This window comes from Neolamprologus brichardi, chromosome 9 (assembly GCF_056152115.1).
Source record: "Neolamprologus brichardi isolate AB-2024 chromosome 9, ASM5615211v1, whole genome shotgun sequence".
NCBI lineage: Eukaryota > Metazoa > Chordata > Actinopteri > Cichliformes > Cichlidae > Neolamprologus > Neolamprologus brichardi.
The window spans coordinates 3047629-3075598 of NC_142112.1; the positions used below are offsets into that span (position 1 = coordinate 3047629).

General features: G+C 37.7%; 3 protein-coding genes and 2 pseudogenes across 7 annotated transcripts in view; 4 read left to right on the plus strand and 1 right to left on the minus strand.

Moving 5' to 3' along the window:
• Positions 1–27970, plus strand: part of LOC148101104 (uncharacterized) — a 164441-nt pseudogene that overhangs the window by 130289 nt on the left and 6182 nt on the right. The gene's annotated exons all lie outside the window — the stretch shown is intronic.
• Positions 896–5426, plus strand: LOC148101110 (uncharacterized). Its single transcript, XM_087845810.1, has 4 exons — positions 896–931; positions 3870–4007; positions 4229–4310; positions 4687–5426. The coding sequence occupies exons 1-4, from the start codon at positions 896–898 to the stop codon at positions 4902–4904; spliced, it is 474 nt and encodes a 157-aa protein (XP_087701936.1). The 3' UTR covers positions 4905–5426.
• LOC148101111 (uncharacterized) lies at positions 5208–6926 on the minus strand (annotated as a pseudogene). The gene is made up of 4 exons (XR_015719581.1): positions 6783–6926; positions 6351–6481; positions 6097–6318; positions 5208–5741 (listed from the first exon to the last, which is right to left on the minus strand). The product of XR_015719581.1 is annotated as an uncharacterized LOC148101111 (transcript).
• Positions 6004–10784, plus strand: LOC102790160 (G2/M phase-specific E3 ubiquitin-protein ligase-like). Of its 3 annotated transcripts, XM_087845549.1 has the most exons (8): positions 7256–7270; positions 7426–7636; positions 7957–8040; positions 8424–8635; positions 8812–8993; positions 9253–9425; positions 9701–9915; positions 10032–10784. In XM_087845549.1, exons 2-8 carry the CDS (start codon positions 7518–7520, stop codon positions 10265–10267), a joined length of 1221 nt encoding a protein of 406 aa, XP_087701675.1. In that variant the 5' UTR covers positions 7256–7270; positions 7426–7517; the 3' UTR covers positions 10268–10784. The 3 variants fall into 3 exon arrangements, with proteins under 3 accessions (XP_087701676.1, XP_087701674.1, XP_087701675.1); XM_087845550.1 differs by having other exon boundaries at positions 6004–7636; positions 8424–8740; XM_087845548.1 differs by having other exon boundaries at positions 6004–7636.
• Positions 20372–21812, plus strand: LOC148101112 (uncharacterized). Its single transcript, XM_087845551.1, has one exon. The coding sequence runs from the start codon at positions 20578–20580 to the stop codon at positions 21643–21645; it is 1068 nt and encodes a 355-aa protein (XP_087701677.1). The 5' UTR covers positions 20372–20577; the 3' UTR covers positions 21646–21812.

The window sequence follows — 27970 nt, forward strand, 5'->3', positions numbered from 1 at the left end:
TAGTATAGTTATATTATAGAAGAGAAGATAAGGAGCAGCAGTTTGGATCCATTTTAACAGTGCTGTCAGTTGGTGTTTTATTATTTTCTTGTCTGTTTTTTTGCTGTCTCTTTGTTGATACATTTGTATGGATGAGGTCTTCCTGTTCATAAATATGGAACTCCAAAGTGTTCAAAATTAAATAAATAAATAAGTCATGATGAAATAAATAACTATGTGAATAAATAAGACACAGATATGTAATGTGAGAATGATATTGTGAAATAATGGAACACATTTTGAAAAAAATGCTCATTATTGTGAAATATATTACATTCTGCTATATAAATGTACTTATTATTGTGAAATATTATTTCATGGTCATTATTTTTCACAATAACAGAGATTATTCCTGAGGGATTTTATTTATTTCCAGCCGTTTATATTCCAAAATGTTGTTTTTTTTCAAAGTCAGTCTTTATTTCAAAATCCCGTTTTTCCCGATGGTCTATTTATTTCATAATGCGACTTTTCAGCAGAATTACTTTGTCTGTCAATCAAGAAAGACAGGGCGGAGCCAGTTGTGTGATTGGTTGCTCCTTTACTCAGACATAAGTAATAGCACATGAATCGTCGATTTAGGTTTAATGGTGCAATGCGTCTCCTATGCAGCTGGCGGCAGTATGTAGCTCAAAATAAACTTAAGGCACCGATAAATGCAAAACACTGGGCGCGAATAACGTTACAGGTGTGAAGGGCATGGCTGCAGGAAACAAGTCCCTTTCTGAGTTACTCAGAGAACTTGCTAACCGCTTAGATTGTACGTCTCCACCTCAGTTATTGCAGCAGTGTACTGGAGATGAAGTGGTCCCTGGTCCAAATTCTCATCACAACCGCACAGTGTTAACGTTAGCAAATGCTAACGCTATCACTCCACGAAAGGCTGTTCAGGGTAAGTAACGATATGTTATTACTGCTCAGTTAGTCTGTCTGTCTGCCAAAATTAGCTTTTTAATCAGTTCAGTCACAGATTTTTTTTAATACTGTTTTTTACTGTGGCCCTGAGAGGCCAAACGGACTGCAACTTCAGAAAACACTTGCAAAAAGAAAAATGCTGCAAAAAGAAAAATGCTGCAAAAAGAAAAATGTTGCAAAAAGAAAAACGCTGCAAAAGTACACAAAGCACAACGGAAATGTTTCTGGGGAGACAATAACCGGACGAACCAGTTGCAAGAACCAAAACATGTATGTATGGCTGTATCCCAATTCAGGGTCTGCTTCCCAGTTCAGGGTCTGCAGCCTTAAAGTACGCAGCCTTAACGGTTCTCAAGGGCCTCATACTCAAAGACCGCTGAGGCCGGAAGTGCGAGGCTTGTAGGCTTGTGAAATGGGACGGTCTAGCCTCCGTCGCGCTGCCCAGGTTGCCTAGCAACCATGATACTAACAGCTGGAAACGTTTTATACAGCTTTGTTTGACAGAAATGAAGGAGAACATATTTTGTACATTTGTTTCTACATGAGCTCTGTGTGATTTGATAATTATCTGAGGCTGAGACCACAGGACTGTAAAACATGATTGTTGGGCTTCATTTCTGTACTGAACAGTCATTTAAGATTAGCTAGTAAATAACAATTAGCTAATGTTGTTCATGAGACTAAAGTCATCTCACTTTGGTAATGTAAATATAATATGGCCAATATTATATTACTCATTATAAGTTATTACAGCAGTGAACATGAACTCTGTGCCAAACACTGAGCTTCAGTAAAGATTCAAGTTGCAGTTATTTATATTTCCTATCACCTTAAATCTTCACTTAAAGACACTCAAGTATCTGTGACAGTGTATCTATAGATGTATTATATATAAGAGACAAATATTGTTCTTTTAATATGTTGGCATTACTAAATTTGGCTCAATGCTTACATATATGTGTAAAAAGCAAATGTACGAGCTGTGAAAACTGTTTCTGATAGAATGAAGAGTAGACTGATATATGAAATATTCCTTTATTGGGTGAGAAAATCAGACCATGTCATAACTGCTTTAAGTCACACAGAATAGATATCAGAGCCTTAAACAGGCTGACTTCTGCTAAATGGGTCAAACTGGGCAGAAAGTCTACAAACACATAACATCCTTATAGAATATGATGTAACACTATAGATCAACTTACCTCAGAATATATAAAGCATATAAACAATTACAGCAATATGATGCAACAAACACAGCAGTGCTACTGATCCAAAATACTCAAAGCTTCATAGAACTGAAACAAACATTTATTTTTAGCTCCATTCTGCTGCTGATACATACTTTAGGTTTCTGAACATTAAACTTGTTGCTGCCTTTCATAGTGTGTAACTTGAAGGCCCTGAGTACTTTCTCCCACACTGAAAACACTGGATGATAACATTATTTGAACATTACCTAATAAGACTGATTCAGGACAGACAGTTAGTGATGTTAAACTTTCCTAGCAGTCCTTCACAAACAGGGAACAGTCTGTCTATTCTCTCCATCTGTCAGCTGCTGCTGGCTCTTCCTCCTCCTCTTCCTCACACACTGCTGAGTTTGTCCTGGTGGATCATCAGGGGTGCAAAGCCTCACAGATGATGTGCAGCAGTGGGTCCCTCAGTCTGTCCTCACTCTGGACACTTGCAGTCGTCACACATGGAAATCAAATGTGTGATAAGCTGCAGGATTCAAACACAAGTGTAACTTATAAACACATGTTCATACTTTTATTCCACAATCAGAGAGAAAGAAACAGAGAGAGAGTGCAGGACAGACAGGTGACAGTCTCAGGTGTACACACTGCTACAAACAGGAGGATTTAGTGTTTGTGTTATTACGAGTGCTGAACAAGAAGAGTTCCAGATGGTACAGTGGACACATGTGTGACTGCTGTGATTACAGCATCTTTCTTTCAGCTTAACGAGTGAACCGTCAGCTCGTTCAAACACACGTTAAAGTCCGTTTGGCTCGACACCACCGAACAGAGGCAGCAATGTAACATAGCTAACATTAACAGTGCAGTGGATCCTGCTTGTGCCGTGATATTCAGGACTGCAAACCGAGCAGCATCACTGACTTTCAGCCTGTTGTGTTTGTGGATATATGACTGACTTTAATTATCCACAAAATCATCAGATTCTCTGTAAGATTAAGGTCGACTATCTAACGGCGTATAAAGTAAAGGCTGTAAAACAAAGTAAACGCTGAACATACAAACATCGGTAATTTCACATAACTTTGCCAGCATGTGGCCAACAGTAATGTTTTAACGTTCTTCATTATTAAACATTTGCACATAAATACGTGACATAATATTCAGAACTTTTGAAAGTTTACTCTTTGGCCGCTCTGCTTCCACTTCTTTGAAGTGTCTCCCAGTCCCAGTGCACTTGTTAGCATGTTTTGGTTCGTGCAACTGGTCCGTCCGGTTATTGTCTCCCCAGAAACATTTCCGTTGTGCTTTGTGAGCTTTTGCAGCGTTTTTCTTTTTGCAAGTGTTTTCTGAAGTTGCAGTCCGTTTGGCCTCTCAGGGCCACCGTAGTTTTTATCATAGCAAAGAATTCTATAAATTAGGTAAGAGAAAATAATTGTCTTCTGGGTTAATGTCTGTATTAATATTTGCATTGTTGTAGGTAATAGTTATTCATGACTGTTTTAAAGTGGCTTATCTTCTCTGCTAATATGGAAGACAAGTAATCTATGTTACAGAAAAGAAAGCAATTTTAGTTCAACGTAGTGATTTTGTAAGTGGGTATAATTTGAAAATGGTTTTTAAACTAGTATAGTGGATGTTCTTTAAGTATTTAACATTTAAAGTGTGTGTCACTTTACGGAAGCCAACTTCAGTTTTGGTTTGGTCTCACCGTTGTAGGTCATAACACGAACAAGTCGTCAAGTCAAGCAGCTGAGGAAAGGGCTTAAGGAGACCATGGTATGGCCGCTTCTGACAGAGAGATCAGACATTCCTCTTTTCTTACCAAGGGAATCAGAGACTGCTCCCTGTTGTGAGGTAAGGTCAGGCCACATCTTTTAACATCTGAATAGTAAAGGTATTTGGTTAATTTATGAAGGATGAACATTAATTGTTGACACAAAACACCAATATACTATTTTGTATGCTTGGGTTAGTTGTACAGCTGGGTTACATTTAATAAAAATACACCTAATGTTGCTGATGCTCTTAAGACTACAAGATAAGTAAAGCTATAAAATGACTGTGGCCTGCCACAGAAGACGAAGACGAGGAAGAAGAGGAATGCTCTCGAGGATAAATGCAGAGTGGCAGGCTACCTTCGGTCCTTCATTGAAAATGGTAAGTCTGCTGCGATAGGTATTTTGCCATTGGTTTTCTCTGATTATACTTTGGTAAATGACATCCAGTCCAGTGATCTTGGGTCATTAACAAAGTACACTATAGTGTCATTTTGTTTTGTTATTTGCTCCATACTGCCTCCATGCAATACATAAAAAAACAGAGTGGTGGCATTATCAGTTGCACTAGAATTGTATGTAGACTACTTTTAGCTTTGTTAACATAAAAATATCTATAACAGCTACAACAGCAATTTGAGTGGGGCAAAAATGTCTGGTGCCCTGTATGTAAGTGGTCATCTTTTATGGTATTTCTCCATAAACGATTCAAAATAATGAATATAGGATGTCATTGTCATGTCAATCTTCTGTTGCAGCATCTTGTGCACAACGAAAAGCCCTCATCAAGTTTTGGACAGGATGGCAAGTCTTGCCGAGAGAAATGACTGTGGAAGTGGTCAACAGCAGTCTTCCAAAGTCTTCCACCTGTTTTGAAGTACTACGTCTTCCTGCACACTACTGTACCTATGAGTCATCTCTAATGGACATTCAGGTGTGTCTCAACTCTACTGACTCAGGTTTTGGTCTGGTTTAGGATTGATTCCATAACCACATGGTAAGATTAGACCATTTCTTCTTTCTTGCATCACATTACTGTGTTCAGTGTTCAAAGAAACGGACAATCTAGTGAGTTCTAGTTCCTTTTAATACACTTGACAGTGAAAAATGCACAGTACATGTGAGCATTTGTGGCTTTTTTTATATAAACTGATAAACAGTTCAGATATCAAAATCAGTTGTTCACTGTACATTATAAATTACACAGTATGTTTTGTTTATACTCACTACTGGTAAAAAAAATCTTGTAGAAAAAATGATTTGAATTAAGATGTTACACTACTGTACTGTGTTCATTGTATTAAATCTGCTCAGAGTTGACATGTACTGTATATCCAACCAAGAAATGAATATCATTAAAGTGACAGCTGTATAAAACAAATCCTGTTTTATAGCCACTCACTGTTTTGTTGAAAATGAAATTGGTTATGCTGTTTTGAGTCAGTATTAGCTACAAAGCCATAGATGTAGAAATTAAAAAAAAATAAAATCCTCCTGACATAGAAACTGATTAAATGTGATAGTGTCTTTCTACAAGTGATTTTGAAGTATGGTTATGCAAGAAATAGGGTGTGAACATATTGCACCTGCTTACTTTGAAGAGTTAAGGTGTGGTATCAAACATAAGTTTGAGTGACTGAACAGTTTCACAGTAGGCATCCAAAGCTTGACTGAGTGAAACGTTGTTGTTTGGTAGCACAGCAGGGTCTCATTCATTCAGTGCACGTGGGAGCTGAATCTCAGGAATGGTGATCTCATTTGATGGGCGGTGATTATGTGGTCCTGTCCAGTCCACACCATAATCCTCATCAACCTGAAAGAGCATGCACATGTTTTGAATCTAAACTGAAGAGGTGTTTCCTGCAGCTGTTCCTAGATGGACTTATTGAGTCTGTCAGGGCCTATGTGAGTCTTAGGCATTGGCTACCAACTAGTTATTCATTCACCCATTCTAGATCAGGATTGGTTCTCTTCAGGTATAACAAATTTAACTTTGTTTAAAGTATTGCCATCTATACCTGACAGATGGGATAAAAGGAGAGAATGACATTTCCACTTACAGGAGAAATATTTGGTACACCAACTTGCACAGTAGAAATAAACTCATCTCAACTACAGATAGCAGAGTTTTACATACAAGAACAAATATGGATCAAATAGTCATGTACCTGTGACAAATCATGTCCCTCCTTTCTGTGCAGCAAGCAGAGGTGCAGGGGTGAATGGTTGTTTGCTTTTCTGAGTCCGTGCTGACTCCATGCTTCCTGGAATGACTGAAGATGATGTTGAATGTGATGCAAAAAGCATCTGTGCAGAGCAAACAAGTGAATTTTCTCACCAGGGTTGAGCAGTCCATGAATCTCCAGCTGGGTGAAGATGTTTTCATATACATCCATATACATACAGGCGCTCAGTGCTGATTTCCATCTATATGCCAAAGGTGATTTGCTGCTGATACACTGTACTGAAAACGCCTTGTAGTCTTCATAGATAACCGTCGCATCTTGACCCCTTCTGGATTGACTCGTCTCATTGAATCCATCAGTCGAAATCCTGATTAACAAACAGATCATGTCTTAGTACTAACAACTACAAAAAGACTGTATTGTAAACACTGTAATGCTTATGGGACAGATCTTCATTGTGTCAGGTAAGTATCCAGGTGCTGTACAGATTTAGTGAGGAGAGAGAATCGTGTACAGACTGGTTCAAACAGGAACATAACTGCATAACAATGATAAGAACATGCTAGTCATTTTTGATGCCTACATTAAAATATCACATCAAGGCCACACTGACACGTGCTTTCCAGGCCGGAAACTGGTGTTTGGATATTTTAACAATATCAGCTTACTTTGAATGTATATGGCTCTGGATCATAGATGTCCCATCATCATTCTGCAGTCGGCATTTGGGTGATGACGCTGAATGTCCAGCACTTTTGAATCCAAATCCACATCTCCAATAGAGGAATACCTATCAGATTTTCTGCACATAAAACATTTTTTCATATTTTCATATAACAGCAAATCTCAAAGTTTTCCAATTAATACTGAAAGAACCAAGGATGTAAATGTATTCTTGTTTTAGCTTTACTGAAGACACCAGAGAAAGTATGATATTTAAAACGCTGCTGTAATAGACAAAACCATTTCAATAAACTCGCTATTTATGCATTTATGCAATGCATTCAATGTCTGGATATAAGACTAATATCATTCTATCGTTGTATATATAGTGGTAAGAATCTGAGCAGCCATAATCAACGAGTTTGGTGTTTGATGATTTTATCTGACAGCTTTGGTCAAGTCCAGAAAACAGTACACCAGAGCCTATACGTCGGTAAGTTGGCTACCTTCTAGCACATTGATCTGGCCTCTGTGGCAGGTATATAAACATCTAATGTTTTTAACACTTTAATGTTAGCATGTGATGGCCACAAAAGCATGTTATGTTTTATAACATTTTCTTTTTATCATTGGATCTATATTTTATAGGTTACCTTCAATATCCCAAACATCTGATGTGCAAGTATATAATACTCTTTTGTATAACAATGTTGCATATTTAATTGTTAAGTTTCATTTGCATGCCATTACATCTGCAGTTGTTATGGTATTGTGTTGTGTTTGTGTTTATGCTGAAGGTTCAGTGTGGTACAGAATCTCAAATGGCATCCACATCAGGAGAACATACTACAAGTTACAAGTTAGTCTTAAGTTATAAAATTACATGATTTCCCCTAGGGATCAATGAAGTGTTTTGATTCTGATTCTAAAATTTAAAAAATATAAAATGATATATCTTGTAAATAATTATAAAGTAATAAGCTCAGTGAAACTGTTTTGGTTTTTTTAATTATAGAGGTTCTCTATCTAATCCATAACTTGAGCAAATTCAGTCATGGTGAAGTACTTCAGACCCAACCCAGCCAAATGTAGAGCCAGAATTACTATTGCAGACTGAGAACCTTCACAGACATTACATAAAATGTATTTTAATCTTCTGTTTTTACTCTTCTTTCACAGTATGTACACCAATATCTATGCACCTGTTGTTATTGACAGCAGTTCTTCAGATGCTGAGGGAGAGGAGTTGCAAAAGGAAAACTGGTAACTTTCATATCTTGAATAAGTACAATAAACCCATAATGTTTGACTTGCAGTTAACCTATTTATCAAATATTTCTTTACTAAAAATAGTGCTGGGTACTGCTGCTATTTTTGATCCTAACCTTTTACAGGAGCAAACATAGCTTAACTGTTCCTGTGAAGTTATTCTGCTGATGATTGTATTCAGAAAGAAAAGATTCTTAAAATTATTTGGTTGCTGATGATTGTTCTTCAGATCACTATTTTGCTTTTTAAAATGAATTAACAGAAAAAGGCCAATTGATGAAGCAAGAAAAATTACTTAAAAGATATTAAACCAAAAAAACCCCATAAAGTGTAAATAGTGTAAATATTTAGTTGCTTTTCACTGACTGATTCTACAGTGATGAACCTGATGGATTGACGGCTGCAGATGTCATCTCAAATCTGGCTCTGAAGATCAACAAAACCTCCTGTAGCAGATTCAACATTAACCGAGCCAATGTCTGGGATGGTGCCTACCGAGGCTTCAGAAGGTCTTCATATAGTCCCAACTCTGGCATGATGGTGAAATTCTCTGATGACGTGGGACTGGCTGAAGAGGCAATAGACACAGGTGGGCCTACTCGAGAATTTCTCACCCTTTTGATGGAAGCCATAAGGACGAGAAGAATATTCGAAGGAAAAGGCTGTGCCAAATATCTCACCTTTCATAGTAAAGGTATTTATTTTTTTCACTTTTTTTTCCATGGTCAAAATTACTTTATTATAATGTAATGTCTTTATCTTTAGCTGCAGATGAAAATGAATATTTCTACGTTGGAAGAATGATTGCAGTTTCCATTGTCCATGGTGGTCCAGGGCCATGTTGTTTATCTCCAAACTTCTTTATGTACCTTGTTGGAAAAGACAAGACATTCGAGGCACCAACTGATGATATACCAGATGAAGAAATCAAGAAGGCTCTACTAGAGGTAAATTTGTGATGTTATGATTATGACAAATGCCAATAAATGCAAATTTTTAGTCTTAGTTATCCACTTAACATAATATTAGTAACTAACTGATGCCTGAAAAGATTACTGATTGTGTAATCCAAGACTGTGTTAAATTGCACATTAATAGACAGCATGCGAAGGATGTCACTTGTGCGTGTGTGTGTGTGTGTGTGTGTGTGTGTGTGTGTGTGTGTGTGTGTGTGTGTGTGTGTGTAATATGTATTTTTCTCTTTAGATAAAGAATGCAACATCTGTAAGTGAGCTCCGAGTAATCTCAGAAAAACACTCAAGCATGCTCCAGACAGCAGGATGCTATCGATTCATGAGGACACTGGAGGATAAGAAGAAGGTAGTAGCGGATTACATTCAGTGGTACTTCATCTACCGAAACCATCTTTCCATCCAAAGGTATAGAATTCAGACTATTATGTGCCCATTTAACAAAATCTTTTCAAAAGAATAAATTGTTACTTTTTTTTATTCCAGTGAAATTTAAAGGACGGAAAAAATATATTCTAAATGCAAGACCTTTTTCAGGAGGACTTCTTTCTTGTAGCAGGATGAGTGTCTTAGCTAGATAAGAATGTTGGTTACTTTCTTAACACAGTAGTTTCCCATGTGAAGTTTTGCTTGCTTGCACAAATAACATTAAACATTTTATTAAAAATGAGACTGTTTTCTAGTTTCAGAGAGGGTCTAGCAACACTGGATTTTCTAAACGCCCTGGAACAGCATCCTTCACTCTTCTTCTCATTCATGTGCTACACTGAGACCAGGCTGACAGCTGATCTTCTTGAGAACATCTTCCATGTGCAATTTGGTCCACCTGGCAGCTCTAGGTGTCAAGAGGAGACAAGAGTACTAAGCTACTGGCAAGACTATCTGCTTTCCGTAGAAGGTATTAAATTTGTTTGAAAATGTTGAAATGAGTACATTTATGTCAGCAAAGTGTAATGGCCCCTTTTTCCTGTTTATTATCATTAGAAATAACTTTTTGTCTCTTTACATTCACAGAGAAAAATGGAAGTCTGTGTCTTGAAGACATCCTTATGTTTGCAACTGGACTGAGAGAAATTCCTCCAGCAGCAATTCAGCCAAAGCCACAACTTCTTTTCCAGACCACTTCACGCTTCCCTGTAGCAGATGTCTGTGCAAATACGATCAAAATCCCAGTGTTACACAATTATGAGGACTTCCAAGAAGCCATGGATTATGGCATCCAGAACTCTCCTGGGTTTGGGCTTCCCTAAGGTCCAAGTCCTTTTGCTTTTAAGCCACATTTATGGTTTTAGCAAACATTTGAAGTTTGTGATTTTAAAATCTGAACATTTTGTTTCTAATAATTTATAATAATTTTGGTAACATAAAGTTTAATGCATCGCAGAAAGTTCAATCAGGTTTTGGAATTTCAAAAGCATAATATCATAGTGGGACAATTGAACAAGTTAGACATATTTCACTGTGTTAAGAAATTGCCAAAGTAACAAAATAAAACATTTCTGAAGTACTGAGACACGCTAGTATAATAACACAGGGAAAAAAATCTGATAAATTCAGTTAAAAGGCTTTATTTAATCAAACACTTCTGTGTTTGATTACATTTTTTGTAAGATATGCAAGTTGTTCTTGGAGTTAAAAAAAAAGAAAAACCCACATAAATACAGGTCTTGCAGAATGCTTTTGTAAACCTTTGTTTGTAAAACAGATCTCCAAATTAATCAACGTGTTTGTTACAGTACCTAATTAAAAGGAACAAGTTATTTTGTACAGTATGGTCTTTTGATTTCTTCAGGTAGAAAGCGTACACACTGAAAAGTTGACGGTAGTGAAACGATTTATATAAAAACTATGGTACTATTTTTTTCAATACTCATTAAAGTTGGTTTGTGACAATTAGTGTCAGTGGTAATTGTACCCACATCTAGCAGATGATTTTACTTCTAAAGTCCAGTCATATTTTTGAGTGTTATATAATTTTCAACTGCAGTAGTCCAGTTGACTGGTCGAGGGAGCTCACTCTGTCTTTCCAAGTTTGTGAAAAGCACCTGGAGATTGTCGTCCCCACATAGACTGTACTGAGCAGGCAGAATGGCATCAAACTGGTGCAGGATTTCTTGAGGCACTTGGAATCCACACTCTCTTCCACCATACCTTAGGTCAGTCAGAAAAATGAACAAATTCAGTCACTTCTCCAGGTACTATCCTTCAAGGTTACAGCAAAAGCGCAAAGTCAATCTTATAATTAAAAGTCAGTTCTGGAAATTGTGATTTTAAAGAATCTTAATTATGCATATATCTACATTTGTCGTTTTTAGCCAAGATGTGATCCAAAGTTAAAATATGATTGTCTAACTTTTTTTTTGTTGTTTTGGAAAAAAATATCAAAATAAAACGTATGTGCATGAAGTCAGAGAACAGAACTAATGGCAAAACACAAGTGGCAGCTTTAATTTCTATTCAGCAAAAAGGTGAAAACAACAAAACACACTATTCAACTGCTAAAGTGTGTGTAATACCTGCTGTGAGTAACAGTTAGGGCAAATTGTTAAACCTAAATGACATACTGCTTACTTAACTCAAGTGGTTAGGTCAAGAAAGAAAAGAGTGCACATAAGGCATGGACTGTTCCTGAAACATTTTATAAATGAACAAAAGGTGGAATAACAGCAAGCTGGACAGGTATCCTGCACATAGAATACACTATACTGAGGAAGAAACAATTTAGTAAAACTATGAAATAAAATGGACTAAATACATACCTGTGAGGCAGGTGATACATGGCTTCTGGTTTACCAGATGGACAACAAGATTGGCGCACAGGTCGGATGGTGTGAGTGTTCCAGAGATCTCTGTACTCGTCAAGCTCTTTTTGCAAGACATTGAGGAAGACATATCGTAGAAGGCATTTATGTTCATGACTGCCGTTGAAAAGATGCCTCTCCCTCAGGTCACTGAAGAGTTCAATCCAGAACTGAGTTCTAATGGTGGAATGACAAGGCATATAAAATTTAATAACACAAGTAATTCAATGTAATTGTCCTCTTTAAAAAAAAGTCGTAATCTTAAGAATATTGAACTGTGCGCAATTTCGTCCAAACAAAAGCTTATTCACATGTTCTGAAGTGTTTCATCAATGCACTGCAGGAAAAAAAAGCAACTTCACACAAATAACAAAATTTAACAATATGATTAATCTTTCTGTTATTCCTGCATTTGGCGGTTGAGCTTAAGAAAAGTTGTAATATACAGGTCTGTCCATATAAATGTACTATTTTGTTTCTACATGAACACTGAAGCTGTTATCACTTGTTAGATACCACACAGAAATCCAAAGCGAGTGAAAACATCAGTATTTTTTTTTTGGCACACAAAGTCGAAGAAATGTCTGAAACAAACGACCTCCTCTAACAAATTTCTGTCATGTTGGATCAATGTTCTTATATTACTCATATTACAGTTCTCAAATTTGAAGAATCCCTTGTTCTTTTATTTATATGACTCCCTACAGGTAAACTATTTGATCTAGATGTTAGTTTGGTACTACGTAGGCACACAAATTTGAATAAATTTTACTCAATTTTAAATAGATCAATCTTTACTGATGCCATTGCCTCTAGGATTTATAATAATTTATTAAAATGTTGAATGTCAGTTTGTTTGTTGTTTTGTATAGTTCCTTTTTAGGACTTTTGTGGAATGTCTGAGTCGGATTTTCTTTTGGAGTGTGTTGTACAAACAAATGTCACTGGTATACCAAACCATTTATTATAGTTTTTGAAGCAGTCGTGCATCACATGAGAAAAATGTGTAGGTGACTATGTTTTTCTTTGTTTGTGACTGTAATTTAATATTTGAGTATAAAACCCCACCCACAAAAAAAAGTATATCACTGACCACAAAACACCTTCAGAACCATTCAATTTTACTTTCAGAATATATTTTAAAAGCCATGTACCTTTGCTTTCTGAACGAAGACCACCAACTTTCAATCCGTTGATTTGTAGTTGAGGTGCCATACATATGACTGTGGGCTCCTGCAAGTTCATCTCCATGGTCTGATCTTAAAGCACAGTGAATTGCTGCCATTGTGCCATTTTCTGTGCCACATTCTGTACGAAGGCATGCTGGAAGTTGACCACACTGTGACACGCACTCCATATAATATTTTGCAATGATACCTGGGTCATTATTTGAGCTGCCACAGCTGAGCCACATAACTTTCCTTGAAAATCCATAGACACATGCACTAATAGCAACACCAAAGGGCTTCAGCTTATCATAACCATCCACATGCCACACTTGATTTGGTCCTTCTGAAAAATATCCTCTTCGAACAAACCTGCGTTTACAGCGACGCTTAACACCATATGGATCTAGTCTTGAGAGTATGTGCATTACATCATTTCTTTTAACTTTCAGATTATACTTTTGTTGCAGTGTCTGACACATGGATCTGTAACCCAGAAGCTGACCTGAGCCTCTCAGTTCTTGTGTAACAGTGGAAATGACAATGTCAGTGGGAGTAAAGTCAGTCCTTCTAGTCATTCCAGCATCTTTTAGCCTCCTCTTTAATGTTCTCAGACTCATACAAATATTATGCTTGTTTTCAAGAAAATCCAGGATCACTTCATATGTATGGCCCTCAGAGAAATACTTATTGATGATGTCTGTGACTGAGACTGGGCCTAAGGTTGAAGAGAAAACATGAAAAGATAATTATGACCGCAGGAATCCACAAATGCACTTAATATGTTTAAAAAAATACCACATCTGAAACAACTCTCAATAAACATGACTCAAGTATTTAATCTTCTTGATGTGTGCTTAAATAAAGGCCAGCAAAAGCTCAAAGAACATGGACCAGGATTCAGGACTTATCACTCTCATTAAGACCTCTATGCTGACAACTCAAAATGAGCAAAATTAGAGAAGTTAGAAGAATTTCGTCACTGTGTACATATGCCCTATTAAGTAATAAACTAGTTTTTAAAATTATGCCGTAGAACCGGTGGCAGGCTTAAACCAGAATACAGTTCTTAGTACCTACCAGTTCATGCCTTTGTGTTTTTGGAATTCTGATTTACCTTTGCATACAGAGTCTTTAACAATACAAAAACCTTAGAATAAGGAAATGAATATAGTACTTTGGAATGGCACATGAATAATAATCCCCCCCCCCCCCCCCCCCAAAAAAAAAGTTTAACACGCACTACTGAAGCTACTGTGGTGTATATAAGTCATTATGAAGCAATTAAAAGGTGAGCAATAAATACTAGAACATAGGAAAGTGAAGTGCTTACCATTCTCTATAAAAGGTGCTAAAACTTGAATGTTAGTTCCACAGGACCCACAAAAAACTCCAATTTGCCCCACTAGCTGGATTCCACAATATGGACAATACATTGCCTGATGAAGACACAATGCCAAATTAAAACCTGAACACATTAACTGCAACACTCCTTAATGACTTTGACTTATTAGTATTTGTTCTCGAGTTTAAAAAAGCTTCATTTCTAAGGCTACATTAAACATTATCTTTGTTAGACTTATCTTTGAATGTATATTCCAGATATCTGTAGTATTATTAGAATCATGAGATTACAACACATTTACCTCTCCTCCACTTCTTTGAAGTGTCTCCCAGTCCCGCTGGTTAGCATGTTTTGATTCGTGCAACTGGTCCGTCGGGTTATTGTCTCCCCAGGAACATTTCTGTTGTGTTTTTTCCTATTTCCGTTGTGTTGTGTGTGCTTTTGCAGCGCTTTTCTTTTTGCAGCGTTTTTCTTTTTGCAGCATTTTTCTTTTTGCAGCATTTTTCTTTTTGCAGCGTTTTTCTTTTTGCAAGTGTTTTTCTTTTTGCAGCATTTTTCTTTTTGCAGCATTTTTCTTTTTGCAGCATTTTTCTTTTTGCAGTGTTTTTCTTTTTGCAAGTGTTTTTCTTTTTGCAAGTGTTTTTCTTTTTGCAGCATTTTTCTTTTTGCAGCGTTTTTCTTTTTGCAGCGCTTTTTTTTTTCAGCGTTTTTCTTTTTGCAGCGTTTTTCTTTTTGCAGCATTTTTCTTTTTGCAGCATTTTTCTTTTTGCAAGTGTTTTCTGAAGTTGCAGTCCGTTTGGCCTCTCAGGGCCAACGTAAAATTTATATAGCAGAATGCAATATATTTCACAATAATGAGCATTTTTTTTCAAAATGTGTTCCATTATTTCACAATATCACTCTCACATTACAAATCTATGTCTTATTTATTCACATAGTTATTTATTTCATCATGACCTATTTATTTATTTCATTTTGAACACTTTGGAGTTCCATACAAAACACATACAAACTCCAAAACACATTTCTAGCATGAACTGAACTTCCAAAGCAGAGCTACTAGATCACTTAAATTACACAATTGAAAGCATGAAAGCATGTGTGTATTGTTTGTGTATTTATACACAGGCACTCATATATATTCAAATAATTTAAAAAAATGTTCATTTACCTGTTACTACCACACACCAAATCCGGTCGTTGGTACTTGCTGGCTTGTGTAGCCACTAGGTAACAAAAGCTCAACACTGCCCCCTAGCATCCTGGAGCACTTCTGTTGTCTTTTGTACGTGTTTTGAGTTTTTATCTCTTTCTCTCTCTCTCCCTCTGGCTCTGTTCCTGTGCTACTGAGTGTAACTACCGCCCCTCCCCCCTCTGCTCAGCGTAAAGCACAAGGCTCGTGTGCTGAGTGAAGCAGAAAAAAAGTGCCAGAGAGAGAGAGAGAGAGAGAGAGAGAAAAAAAGCGCCTGGTATGGAAAGCCAGGACTGCCATAATGAATTAATTAAATACACCATTAAATAATTAATTAAATGTGGCAATAATTCATTAAAATCAGAAATAATTAAATACATAAATATTTACAACACATGTAATTAATTAATTAATGACACATTTAATTAATTTTTGACATAATTAATTAATGACACATTTAAATAATTATTGAAAGTTTTATATAATTATTTAATGATTTATTTATTTAATTCATTTTGGCACTTTTGCCCCTTCATCTCTCTCCTTGAAATAATTTTATCTGTCAGCCTCACCCATCAAACTAAGTGGGCGGGGTTAACGCTGCCATGCAGCTTCTCTAACATTTGATTGGTTGCCGTGCAAAGTAAGTCAAGACAGGTCGATCCTAGATAATCGATTGCTTGTGTAGACTTGGGCTGTATCCCAATTCAGGGTCTGCAGCCTTAAAGTACGCAGCCTCAATGGTCCTCAAGGGCCGCATACTCAAAGACCGCTAAGGCCGAAAGTGCGAGGCTTGTGAAATGGGACGGTCTAGCCTCCATCGCGCTGCCCAGGTTGCCTAGCAACCATGATAGCTGGAAACGTGTGGTTGACAGAAATGAAGGAGAACATATTTTGTTCGTTTGTTTGTTTCTACATGAGCTTTGTGTGATTTAATAAGTATCTGAGGCTGAGACCACAGGACTGTAAAACATGATCGTTGGGCTTCATATCTGTACTGAACAGTCATTTAAGATTAGCTAGTAAATAACAAATAGTTAATGTTTTTCATGAGACTAAAGTCAGTGTAAATATGAGATGGCCAATATTATAGTTATTATATTAATCATTATAAGTTATTACAGCAGTGAGTTTGAACTCTCAAATCAAATCACTTCTATTGTCACATCACATGTGCAGCTACACTGGTACAGCACATGTGAGTGAACTCTGTGTCAAACACTGAGCTTCAGTAAAGATTCAAGTTGCAGTTATTTATATTTCCTATCACCTTAAATCTTCACTCAAAGACACTCAAGTATCTTTGACAGTTTATATGTAGATGTATCATATATCAGAGACAAATGTTGTTCCTTCAGCATGTTGGCATTACTAAATTTGGCTCAATGCTTACATATATGTGTAAAAAGCAAATGTACGAGCTGTGATAACTGTTTCTGATAGAATGAAGAGTAGACTGATATATGAAATATTCCTTTATTGGGTGAGAAAATCAGACCATGTCATAACTGCTTTAAGTCACACAGAATAGATATCAGAGCCTTAAACAGGCTGACTTCTGCTAAATGGGTCAAACTGGGCAGAAAGTACACAAACACATAACATCCTTATAGAATATGATGTAACACTATAGATCAACTTACCTCAGAATATATAAAGCATATAAACAATTACAGCGATATGATGCAACAAACACAGCAGTGCTACTGATCCAAAATACTCAAAGCTTCATAGAACTGAAACAAACATTTATTTTTAGCTCCATTCAGCTGCTGATACATACTTTAGGTTTCTGAACATTAAACTTGTTGCTGCCTTTCATAGTGTGTAACTTGAAGGCCCTGAGTACTTTCTCCCACACTGAAAACACTGGATGATAACATTATTTGAACATTACCTAATAAGACTGATTCAGGACAGACAGTTAGTGATGTTAAACTTTCCTAGCAGTCCTTCACAAACAGGGAACAGTCTGTCTATTCTCTCCATCTGTCAGCTGCTGCTGGCTCTTCCTCCTCCTCTTCCTCACACACTGCTGAGTTTGTCCTGGTGGATCATCAGGGGTGCAAAGCCTCACAGGTGATGTGCAGCAGTGGGTCCCTCAGTCTGTCCTCACTCTGGACACTTGCAGTCGTCACACATGGAAATCAAATGTGTGATAAGCTGCAGGATTCAAACACAAGTGTAACTTATAAACACATGTTCATACTTTTATTCCACAATCAGAGAGAAAGAAACAGAGAGAGAGTGCAGGACAGACACACAGGTGACAGTCTCAGGTGTACACACTGCTACAAACAGGAGGATTTAGTGTTTGTGTTATTACGAGTGCTGAACAAGAAGAGTTCCAGATGGTACAGTGGACACATGTGTGACTGCTGTGATTACAGCATCTTTCTTTCAGCTTAACGAGTGAACCGTCAGCTCGTTCAAACACATGTTAAAGTCCGTTTGGATCGACACCACCGAACAGAGGCAGCAATATAACAGAGCTAACATTAACAGTGCAGTGAATCCTGCTTGTGTCGTGATATTCAGGACTGCAAACCGAGCAGCATCACTGACTTTCAGCTTGTTGTGTTTGTGGATATATGACTGACTTTAATTATCCATAAAATCATCAGATTCTCTGTAAGATTAAGGTCGACTATTGTATTATTATATTTTAAAGGCTTTAAAACCAAGTAAAAGCTGAACGTACAAACATCACTAATGTCACATAACTTTGCCGACATGTGGCCAACAGTAATGTTTTAATGTTCTTCATTATTAAACATTTGCACATAAATAAGTGACATAATATTCAGTACTTACTTTTCACAGTTACTCTTCGGCCGCTCCACTTCTGCCGTCTGCGGCAAAATTACCCACACCGACTGCCGCGCTATGAATTGTGGGATATGTTGGGCCAAGAAGTCTACACCGCCACATCCTTAAAATTCAGGGAAATGAAGGACGCATTTGAGGGCCGCATTTCAAGCAGCCTTTGAATTGGGACAGCCTTCGGCGCGCCGCTGTGACGTAATCGGCCTTAAAATGCACCCTTTAAGGATACAGCCTTGGGGCAGCCATGTATCCCAGAATGCATTTCAAATCACAGGCAGCAATGGTGGTGGTGTAGTTTTAATACCCCATTTTTCTGTCACCAACTACACATTTAATAGTGTTTTAGCCGCGAATATCGCGGTGTAATCTTCACATGTCTGGTCAGGTTGTCAACATAGAACATGTTTGTGCTCAGATGTTTTCAGAGATGTCACTCGCTCTGCTAACAGTCAGCTGACAGAGTGCACCGAGCTCACAGCCCCGGTGTTACAGCTTAACTGTTTATTTTGTGTGTATTCGTTTGTTTTGGAGGGGGGGGGGGGGGGGGGGGGGGGTTACGTTAACCGGTTTGTTTACATATTCCACTCTCCGTGTTCCACATGTTGCATTTGCAGATTCATTTTCACCGAACGATCGTCTCTTTCTGCCTGGTCTTGTGTCTCTGTGCTTCTGTAACATAAAGAACGAGCTGACGTGTTTCTCACGACACCAGCGATCAGCTCAACAGGCCCTCAGTTTACCTGCATGCATCCAATGTCCAATCACCAGCACACAGCTTTGAAACCTCACCTTAGTTTTAGCTCTCAGTGGTTAAACGCTGGACTTAATTCACTCGGGTTTTGTCCGTCGGGTCACGTTTACTTCGCTGTTTTATTTACAACTGAGCAAATCGGTTTGGCTGAGGTTAAAGTTACGTTTCATAACTGCACAGTTTTACTGAAGTTTAATGGTTCACTGGCACACGTGTTAGACTGAACCAGGGGCAATTCTAGGATCAGAGCTTTGGGGGTGCTGAGCACCCAGAGAGCTGCCCAGCCAGGCAAGATAAACTTTACACGTCACGATGAGACTTCTTCCCCATCTCTGTCAGTCCCTGCATCCTTAAATGTCTCCAGTTGTCCCAAGTTGTCTCTGAATGTCTCCTTGGTGCATTTAAACCCCTGTTCCTCCCTGTCCTCGTCGTCTGTTATCTTTGTCTCCGCTATCAGTCATCATAATTTTACTATCTCTGTGCAAGTCTGCAAATTTCTTTATTAAATCATAAGATTCTTAAATTCATCAAGTCTCTCTGCCTGGGTCCTCGTCACAAAACATGACATCACTGTTTTGTACATTTTAACACAATTTAATCCCCACATTTGTGAAAGAAAAGCAAAACACTATGTGGAAAATGGAGACACTCCTGGTTTATATGAGCAAAGTGAAACTCATTTTTTAGGGTTCGTGGAGATGAGTGTGAAGATCCAAACAATCCCTGTCAGTGATGGAGAAGCTTTGATGAAAAAAATTTGGCAAAAAGTTCACCAGCATGAAGGAAATGAAGTTCTCAAACTTTCCTTAGGAGGACCCCAGCACGCCTGCTTAAAGAAAAGTAAGTGTGCTGATGTGGATGCTTGCAGTGACTGCTGTATAGAGGCCATCCTGCTACACATGAAACATATCAGTGTCATAATTGTTAGCTTTGTCACGTGTTTGTTTATTATCCTTATTGTTTTATCTGGGACTGTTTGCAAACATCTCAGAGAGAGGAGACACCAGCATCTGAACAGAGACTCAAACCAGCAACCTGCAGCTCCCTGCTTGTCTGCTCCAGTTTTCTCCTCACTCATGTTGCCCACCAGTGATTTCTAGCTGCCCACCCACACAGCAGGCTAGAATATGCACTGAGCCTCAGCACCATGGTTGCAATACTTGGACATGTTTTATTTATTAAATAATCAACCAGACCCCAAAAAGTAAACAGCTGTTATTGCTAGGCAACGGGAGCAGCATTTGGTGATGCAGCACCTGACATTCCTGACCATGTGGGCGGAGCTTGCATGGAATGGAATGTTTCGTAGAACTGCGCAACACAAGCACTTAGTTACAGCATTTTTCATTTTATCCAGACACAGCTAGAGACACATCTACAGCAGCATCTCTGTGCAGGACAGACGACAGTTGAAGAAAAAAACACATCGAAAACTTCACTTCTCTACAACACGTTGGTTCCTTTGTTTAAAAGGCCAAAATGAATCAAGGGAGATCGAGAAGAGGATTGGTGAGTGCGTCACCATACAGTACAGTACAGTCTGAGCTGATTAACCTACGAGAAGAATTTCAAATAATACAGGCTGAAAATGTCAAATTAAAAGAAGAGGCAGAAAGATCAAGAGGAGAAGCTAAAAATTCAAAGTTTGAAACTGAAGTAGTATTGAAGGAATTACTGCATGTGGGTCTAAAACTTAAAGGAGAGAAGATGGGAAAACAACAAGCAGAAAATGAGAACGAAAACATCAAGAAAGAACTGTTGGAAGCTCAAAAAGCATTGCAGGAAGAGAAAACCACAGCACAAGAAGCTAAAAAGAAATATCAAACTGCAAAGAAGGAGGCAGAAAATGTGATGCAGGAATTACAGGAGGTGCAGGAAGCTTTTGAAGAGGAAAAAAGGAAAATGCAGTTGGCAACACAAGAAGCTGAAAATGTAACGGCTGAAGCTGAAATACTAAGGAAGGAATTACTGAATGTAAAGCAACAACTTGAAGAGGAGAAAAAATGTAAACACGAGGCAGAAAACGAGATTGAAAATATGAAGAAAGAATTGTTGGAAGCTCATAAAGTGTTGGAGGAAGAGAAAATTAAAATACAAGAAGCAAAGAAAGAAATGGAAAATACAAAGAGTTACACTCAAAACATGAAGAAGAAGTTGCTGGAAACAGAGGAAGCAATGGAAAAAGAGACACGTGGAAAATGGGAGGCAAAACAGGAAAGTGAAACTCTGAAGAAGGAACTGATGAAAGTGCAAGAAGAACTTGCAGAAGAGAAAATTGAGGTGAAGATATTCAAGAAAGAAACGACAGCCTCTGAGGTGACCAAGAAAGACTGCAAAGATGCACTTAAAGAAATACAAAAGCACAAAAAGGAAGCGAAAGAGCTCCTCAAACAGAAAGTCAAACTGGCCAAACAGCAGCTGAAAGAAAAATTTAAAGACGCCGAGGAGCAGCTGAACAAAACCTTAAAGGAGCTGAAGGCAAAAGAAAAAGAAAAGAAAGCCGAGGACAGGAGGGGATTCTGGAGCAGACTGCTGAGAAAAAACTGACCCAGCATCAAGTTTAAGGAGATCAATAGTTTCTTCCTCCTTCCCCCTCTCTCAACCTTTCTTTCACAAAAATCCCCCCAAACTTTACTTGGGACGTTTGTTTGTTTTTAAAAACTCTATTCTGAATACATGTACTGAAATACACAAATAAAATTGCCATAACTTGACCTCATGTTGCTTCTTTTCTTGTGTGTCTGTGGATGTAAAACAGTAACGCACTTTCTGCTCTGTGTGTTTTTAATTGTAAATAAATGCAATATATCTTCATTTTAAAAACTTCTGCTCTAAATCTTTTTTTAGCAAAATGCTTTTTTTGCCCCTTCCTGATTTCTTATGTTTTAACATGTTTGTTACATTTACATGTTTCCGATTTCAAGTGTTAACACAGATGGTCAGAGACAGAGGTTTGGACAGCTCTTTCCCTTTATTTGTATTTATTCAGGTTATTTTTATACTCAAAAATCCATCCACAAGCTTCAACGCGTCCAGAACTCTGCTGCCCGTATCATCACCAGGACCCCTTCTATCCACCACATCACTCCTGTTCTGCAGCAGCTTCATTGGTCAAATATCGTATCAATTTCAAAATACTCTTGTACACATTTAAGGCTATTCATCATCTCTCCCCTCCATATCTTTCTGATCTGGTTAAGATTCTTTTCCTGGAGTTTTGGTTGAAATCTCTTGATTTCCCCATGTCAAAGAAACAGGCTCTGTGTTTTGCCTTATATGCATCCACAGGTGTGCCACCAGTTTACTCACATGGACTCTACTAACCAATCAGAAGTTTCTTCAGCTCAGAATGGAATCGTCTGCAGTTTTCTTATTAATGAACAATAAACTTAGTGTACATGTACTCCTAAATTTGATGAAAGTAATAAAAAATAGACAGCTCTGTCTCTCTTTATTCTGACATTTAACTAATTCAAAATATATTTCAATATTTATTTATCCAAAACAAAACAAGTTTACTCTAAATTGATGTTGTACAGTAAAAAAATGTTCTTGTGTTTTCCATAAAGTGTATGTAAACATCTGGTTTCAACTGTGAATATACTGCTGTGAATTGAAATTCCTCGTTTTGCATAGAAATATACTGAACAACATACAAAGCATAATATATAAAATAACATGTACCCGAGTTTTTTTTAATATGAAGGCAATATGAGCAGAGAGCACAAACTTGTTGAGGGATTGGCTGTTAGTTCAGTGAGACAGTAATTTGTAAAGAAAACTATTTTCACTAGCAGTCAAAACTAATGTGCACACATATGTCTGCATTTTTATTTTGTTAAATATGAACAAAAGAACTGAAAGTATCGACCCACGTGATGTGGATCGGCGCGAGCACATCACGATAATGACTGGGTAACAGACGTCTCCGAAAACGTCAGAGCACTTTTGCAAATATGCGATGTCTTGATAAACCAAATAGATATTTGACGTTTATACGGCTACTTTCTCGCCTGAAAGTATGTTGAAAGTTTATTTTGTGACGCAGAAAGATAAATTAGAGTAATATTGAAACTCAGTCGCGGCCTCCATTGTTGGAAACTGTTGCACTGAAATGTGAGATTTTAAAAAGGAGAATGTGGCTGTTTCCTGTGACTTGTTGGTTTTTGGGGATGATCCTCAGTTTGAGTTTCTTATGTTCAAATCCCAGATGAGCCCATTTGTTGTTTAAGACTTTGCCACCTCCCTGTTGATTACTGTAATTTGTTACTATCAGGATGTCCTAAAAACTTCACGGAAAGCGTTTAGCTTCAGAGAAAAACTGGCAGGAAACAGAAAGACAGCATTTTCTCTTATATTGACTTTTCTCCACGGGATTCCTGTTAAATCTAGAATTGAATATAAAATACTATTTTTTATATTACTATTTTTACTTTTAGCTTCTACTTTTTTACATCACACTGTGCACAGTCTCTGTGGAATTAATCCTAGAGTAAAAACTAGAATCAAACACAGAAACCGATGACTTTCTGAGCTTTCAAAACAATCTCTCATACATTCTTCATTTTTTTTACTCTGATGTGTGACTTTGGAAAAATGACACAAAGAATTGTTTGGCTTGTTGGTCTAGCTTCAATGGGAGAAATGTCCCTGTCTTCCTTGCAGGGAGTCGTCCCTTGGAAGAACTCGCTACACGGGTGGAGAGTGCTCTTTAAAAAGGAGCTGAGCAACAAAACCGGTGATACTTCTGAGGCTGTTTCCAGCTCTGTGTCAGAGCAGAAACAGGTTTTTGCTGTCCCAAGAAGCCAATATGGCAACATCACTGCCACTCTGCACGATCACAGCACTGCTCCAGAGAGACCTAAAGGAAAGGCCCAGGTGGTGTTCACAGAGAGACAGTTGGATATTCTTGTCCATCAGTTTCATTTGAAACATTACCATGAGCCAAGAGAGATTAAATAGTTGGAAGAGATGACAGGACTGACCAGGTGAGTGTTTTTCAGCTTACTAAAATATAAGAAATTGAATTCGTGTTCAATCTTGTCTCCATTGTACTGATTAGATGTTTTCTATTTTCTTTCATCTTTGGGTAAAAACTTGGTTTCAAAACAGAAAGAGAAAGTTTAGGAGGAGGTCACATCCTCAGCATCTCAATCAGGGTGTCTCATTTCATGTAAGTATCTCCTATTATTAAACTTTGATTCAGACATCTGGGTAATTCATTCATTAATTTCATTTGAAATGTATTGAGTATAATTTGAAACAAGAACTTTGTATTGGACAGCCCCCACTCAAGCAGCAGTACACCCAGCACCTAGAGATCAATTTAATCAGAAGTGGTTAAAATTATCAGGCTGTGGGCAATTTTGCAGTTAGACCTCAATGGATCTTTCCCACCTCACCCCAGTTGTTTGGCTGGTTGATGCCACCAGGCAACGGCAATTATGATTTCAACCCTGTTGCCGGTATGAACAACAACAACTTGTATTTTCACAACACAAGTTTTGAAGGAGCAAGTGGAGAGCCTTGCCAGCAGCTAATGATCCTTTGATTACAAATATTGTGATTCATATCATATTTTTTGTATTAAGTTTGAATCTTCTTGTCTTCATGTAGCTCAACATAACAGAGTCTCAGATTTGATCTCTTCCAGTAAATGGGGGGTGAATTTGGATTTATGAAATATTTGGATTCAGTCGACTCTGGCTATTGTAAATACATTTTAGTCGATCCAAAACACATACTGGGAAATCAGAGAGAACACATTCAGAAGTTTTGTATGAAACATTAAGAGATGAATTCATGAAAATGTGTTTTGTTTCAGTTTGTTGTATCTTCCAGTATTTGTAAAAAATAATGTACATGAAGAATATTATCTGCCTTGTGTATGAGAAACTGTAAATAAAATATTTGTTTCACAAATTCAAAACTAACTTTGTCTCCAAACCTTCTGTCAGAGACTGAACATCCAAAAGTTTTAGAGACTTTAGACCTCTTATCTTTCCATGTTAACTTGAGCTACAATCCTCTATACTCACAGTCAAAATATGAGACCCCGTGTCAAGCTCGTGTTGTCACAGTTTCATTAATCATTAGCTCAACACGCTGGGAGAAGTTGAGCGTTTGCTCGCAGAAAGTTGGAGCAGAAAAGTCTTTTCTGCTGCAGTATCAGGGTCACAATAAACTTTATTGTCCAGCTGCTGTGGATGAACACAAGTGTGGAATTCAATTAATGAATTGATTATATCCATTTCTCTGATTCCCAACGAGGATAAGGACATGACAGGATGTGGGGAATATAGACCAATGTGAAATTGAAAACTGAAAACTATTGTGCTGATGAAAAGAAGCATTACAGTTGGTTAGTTTGGGGTGTGAAACTGGAGCTTTGTGGATTCAGTTAGTATCAAAACAAATGAAAGAAAAATCATTTTCTTCTAAACATTTGTTGGAGAATTCATTTTGTAAAAAGTGAAAGTTATACAATCTATAAAGTAGAATTAATTGGATGAGATTTTTGGAAAATTCTTATCAAAACTCTTCGTTGCCTCCGCATTGCAGCTGCAAGCTTATTGTTAAGTAGTTGAATGTGGTTATAACCAAGAAATATGTAAGATCTAATGTCTTCACAGAGACAGAATGCCATAGAATTACAGGCAGTTTGAATGCCTGTAATTATCAGGCTGTACTCAAGCCCATTAATTAAATCTGAAAACTGTGCTGTGACTCCAAACCCAAGTACCCTGCTGGGAAATTATGGCTACACTTGGATCTGCTGATAGAGGAGTTAGTCAGTGTAACCTTTATTAAATCAGGCAAAACGACACATACTTATTTACTGTGGCGGCCTGCAGAGAGCAAAACCTCTTAAATAAATGGGGGTAAGGGTAAGCTGAAGCCATCTGATGTTTATGTTCATGAATATAACACACTGACACATTTTGACTTTGTTTTTATTGTTTATTAAAATACTTTTAAATGTCTAGTTTTAGTTTAAGAACCATCTAGTCCAGCAGGTGGCGGTAATGCACCTTAAAGCTCTAACCGCCAAAGAAAACCCCCAAAGAAGAAGAAGCCGCAGAGTTCCCGCTTCATTGCGTTTGTGTTTTCGTTTATTTTTCTTCCTCATCTAAAGTGAAGCACTAAGGTAACTTTGATCTGAGTTTAGTCAATCTTGAATTTAGCTCCTGAGTGAAGTTTTCTGTTGCTCTCTGTTGTCAGTTATTTGTGAACCAGTTGAAAGAAAAAGTCTCTACATCAAGTCAAGCTGCTATAAACTAATTTAAAAGAAAATATTAACAAATGCTAATGAAACACTGAGAAGAAAACAGAAGAAAGCTTTTATATTAGCTAAGTGTAATCAGAGTTTGTATTATTTTATTAGTCTGTTACTAAGCGCTAGTTAGCATCTCAGTGTCACTGTGTGGCACCTGCATAGTTTTTGAATGCAGTGTGCTATCCAAGCTAGCTAGCTAGCCCCACCCTTCATCAATATAAGGTCACTTACAGCGCCAAAATAAATCCAAATATGTTGGCGGTAAAAGTGCTATAATGAAATCCATTTAAAAGAAAGGTAAAAATAAATGTATTCCAGGCTAAAACACAGCTGCCTCTATCAGCGCAAAGTTGTGTCGGCCCACATGGCATTTGATTGTAAAAACTGGCCTCACTCTGAGAGGCCTGTTGTTAGAATCATTTCAAAGATGATTTGATAAATTCTGATCAGTATTCAGTAAATGAGCCCGATTATCTGTCAGCAAAATAATAATGATAGGCCAGAGATACCAGAGATGCATTTTTAAAACAAATACAACCTCGAACCCTAAGAGGGGATCTGTGTTCTTATTACATTTAAAAGTACTGCAGATCTTTTAAAGCTCCAAACAAAACTGAAATGGAAGAACAAAGATATATAGAATAGTCTTTTATTATCTTTGTACATATTCAACTAAATTGTGGGTGCTCCGCACCAACTGTGCATGGAAAACAATATAAATAGTAAGACAGTAAGAATAAATAACATATAAGAGAGTATATACAAAGAGGAGGAAGGCACACATTAGAGGACCGAATACTTGAAAGTAGTACAGTGGACTTGATACAAGTAGAGAATCGGAGTGTGACTGAGTGATGAGGGTTACTCAGATCATGGCTCAGATTTCTAAACCCACTCAGATCGGATAATCTTCCACGGCACACCTGATCAGTTCTCACGGCACACGTATATATGCCGCGGCACAGTGGTTGGGAAACACTGTACTCTCCATTGTAATCCATTGATTGTTCTGTTTTCGTTCTTGGCCAGGGCTTTTTTTTAAAGAGGAATTGCTCTCCTGGTACTGGTGTGCCATACTGCTTGGTATCAGTGCTCAAACCTCGTTTCAAACAAGTTATCCACCCAGGGAAGCTAAAATTTGTTCTTTCTGTTGTCAGATGAACATATGAGACACTTTGACTCTTCAGTGCAGTGTGGAGCCTAACAAAGTTCTGTTTTGTGTCCCAGCTGATCAGCAGGAGGAGAAGAGTCTGACGGAGCAGCAGAGGAAATTTCAGCTACTTGGACTCAGCTCAGCCACTGCAGAGAAAACAATGAGCTCAACAAAGAAGGTGACAGATACTAGTGTTAAGAAATACTCCATTAACCCTTTAAGGCCTATTGGAGCAGGAATGCTCCGTTTTGCGTAACAATTTTAAAATCCTGGTAGAACTGCACTTAAGCTAACACAATTATTTTATTTAGGAGGAGTTATACTTACATCTTATGCCATCAGCTTGCCCTTGGTCACGGTTTCCTTCCACATATGTATTTGCAGAAATTGCATAAAAAGCACTTGCAGCAAAAAAAACATAACGTACCAGAAACACGCTTTGC

What these genes read in the sequence shown, in the direction of transcription:
- LOC148101110 (XM_087845810.1), top strand. Translation starts at nt 896, where the DNA reads ATGCTAACGCTATCACTCCACGAAAGGCTGTTCAGG. An exon ending in AGACTGCTCCCTGTTGTGAG is followed by an intron (nt 4,008 to 4,228) that starts GTAAGGTCAGGC and finishes GGCCTGCCACAG; the next exon opens with AAGACGAAGACGAGGAAGAA. An exon ending in TCGGTCCTTCATTGAAAATG is followed by an intron (nt 4,311 to 4,686) that starts GTAAGTCTGCTG and finishes CTTCTGTTGCAG; the next exon opens with CATCTTGTGCACAACGAAAA.
- LOC102790160 (XM_087845550.1), top strand. Translation starts at nt 7,518, where the DNA reads ATGCCATTACATCTGCAGTTGTTATGGTATTGTGTTGTGTTTGTGTTT. An exon ending in GAGTTGCAAAAGGAAAACTG is followed by an intron (nt 8,041 to 8,423) that starts GTAACTTTCATA and finishes CTGATTCTACAG; the next exon opens with TGATGAACCTGATGGATTGA. An exon ending in TCTCACCTTTCATAGTAAAG is followed by an intron (nt 8,741 to 8,811) that starts GTATTTATTTTT and finishes CTTTATCTTTAG; the next exon opens with CTGCAGATGAAAATGAATAT.
- LOC148101112 (XM_087845551.1), top strand. Translation starts at nt 20,578, where the DNA reads ATGAATCAAGGGAGATCGAGAAGAGGATTGGTGAGTGCGTCACCATAC.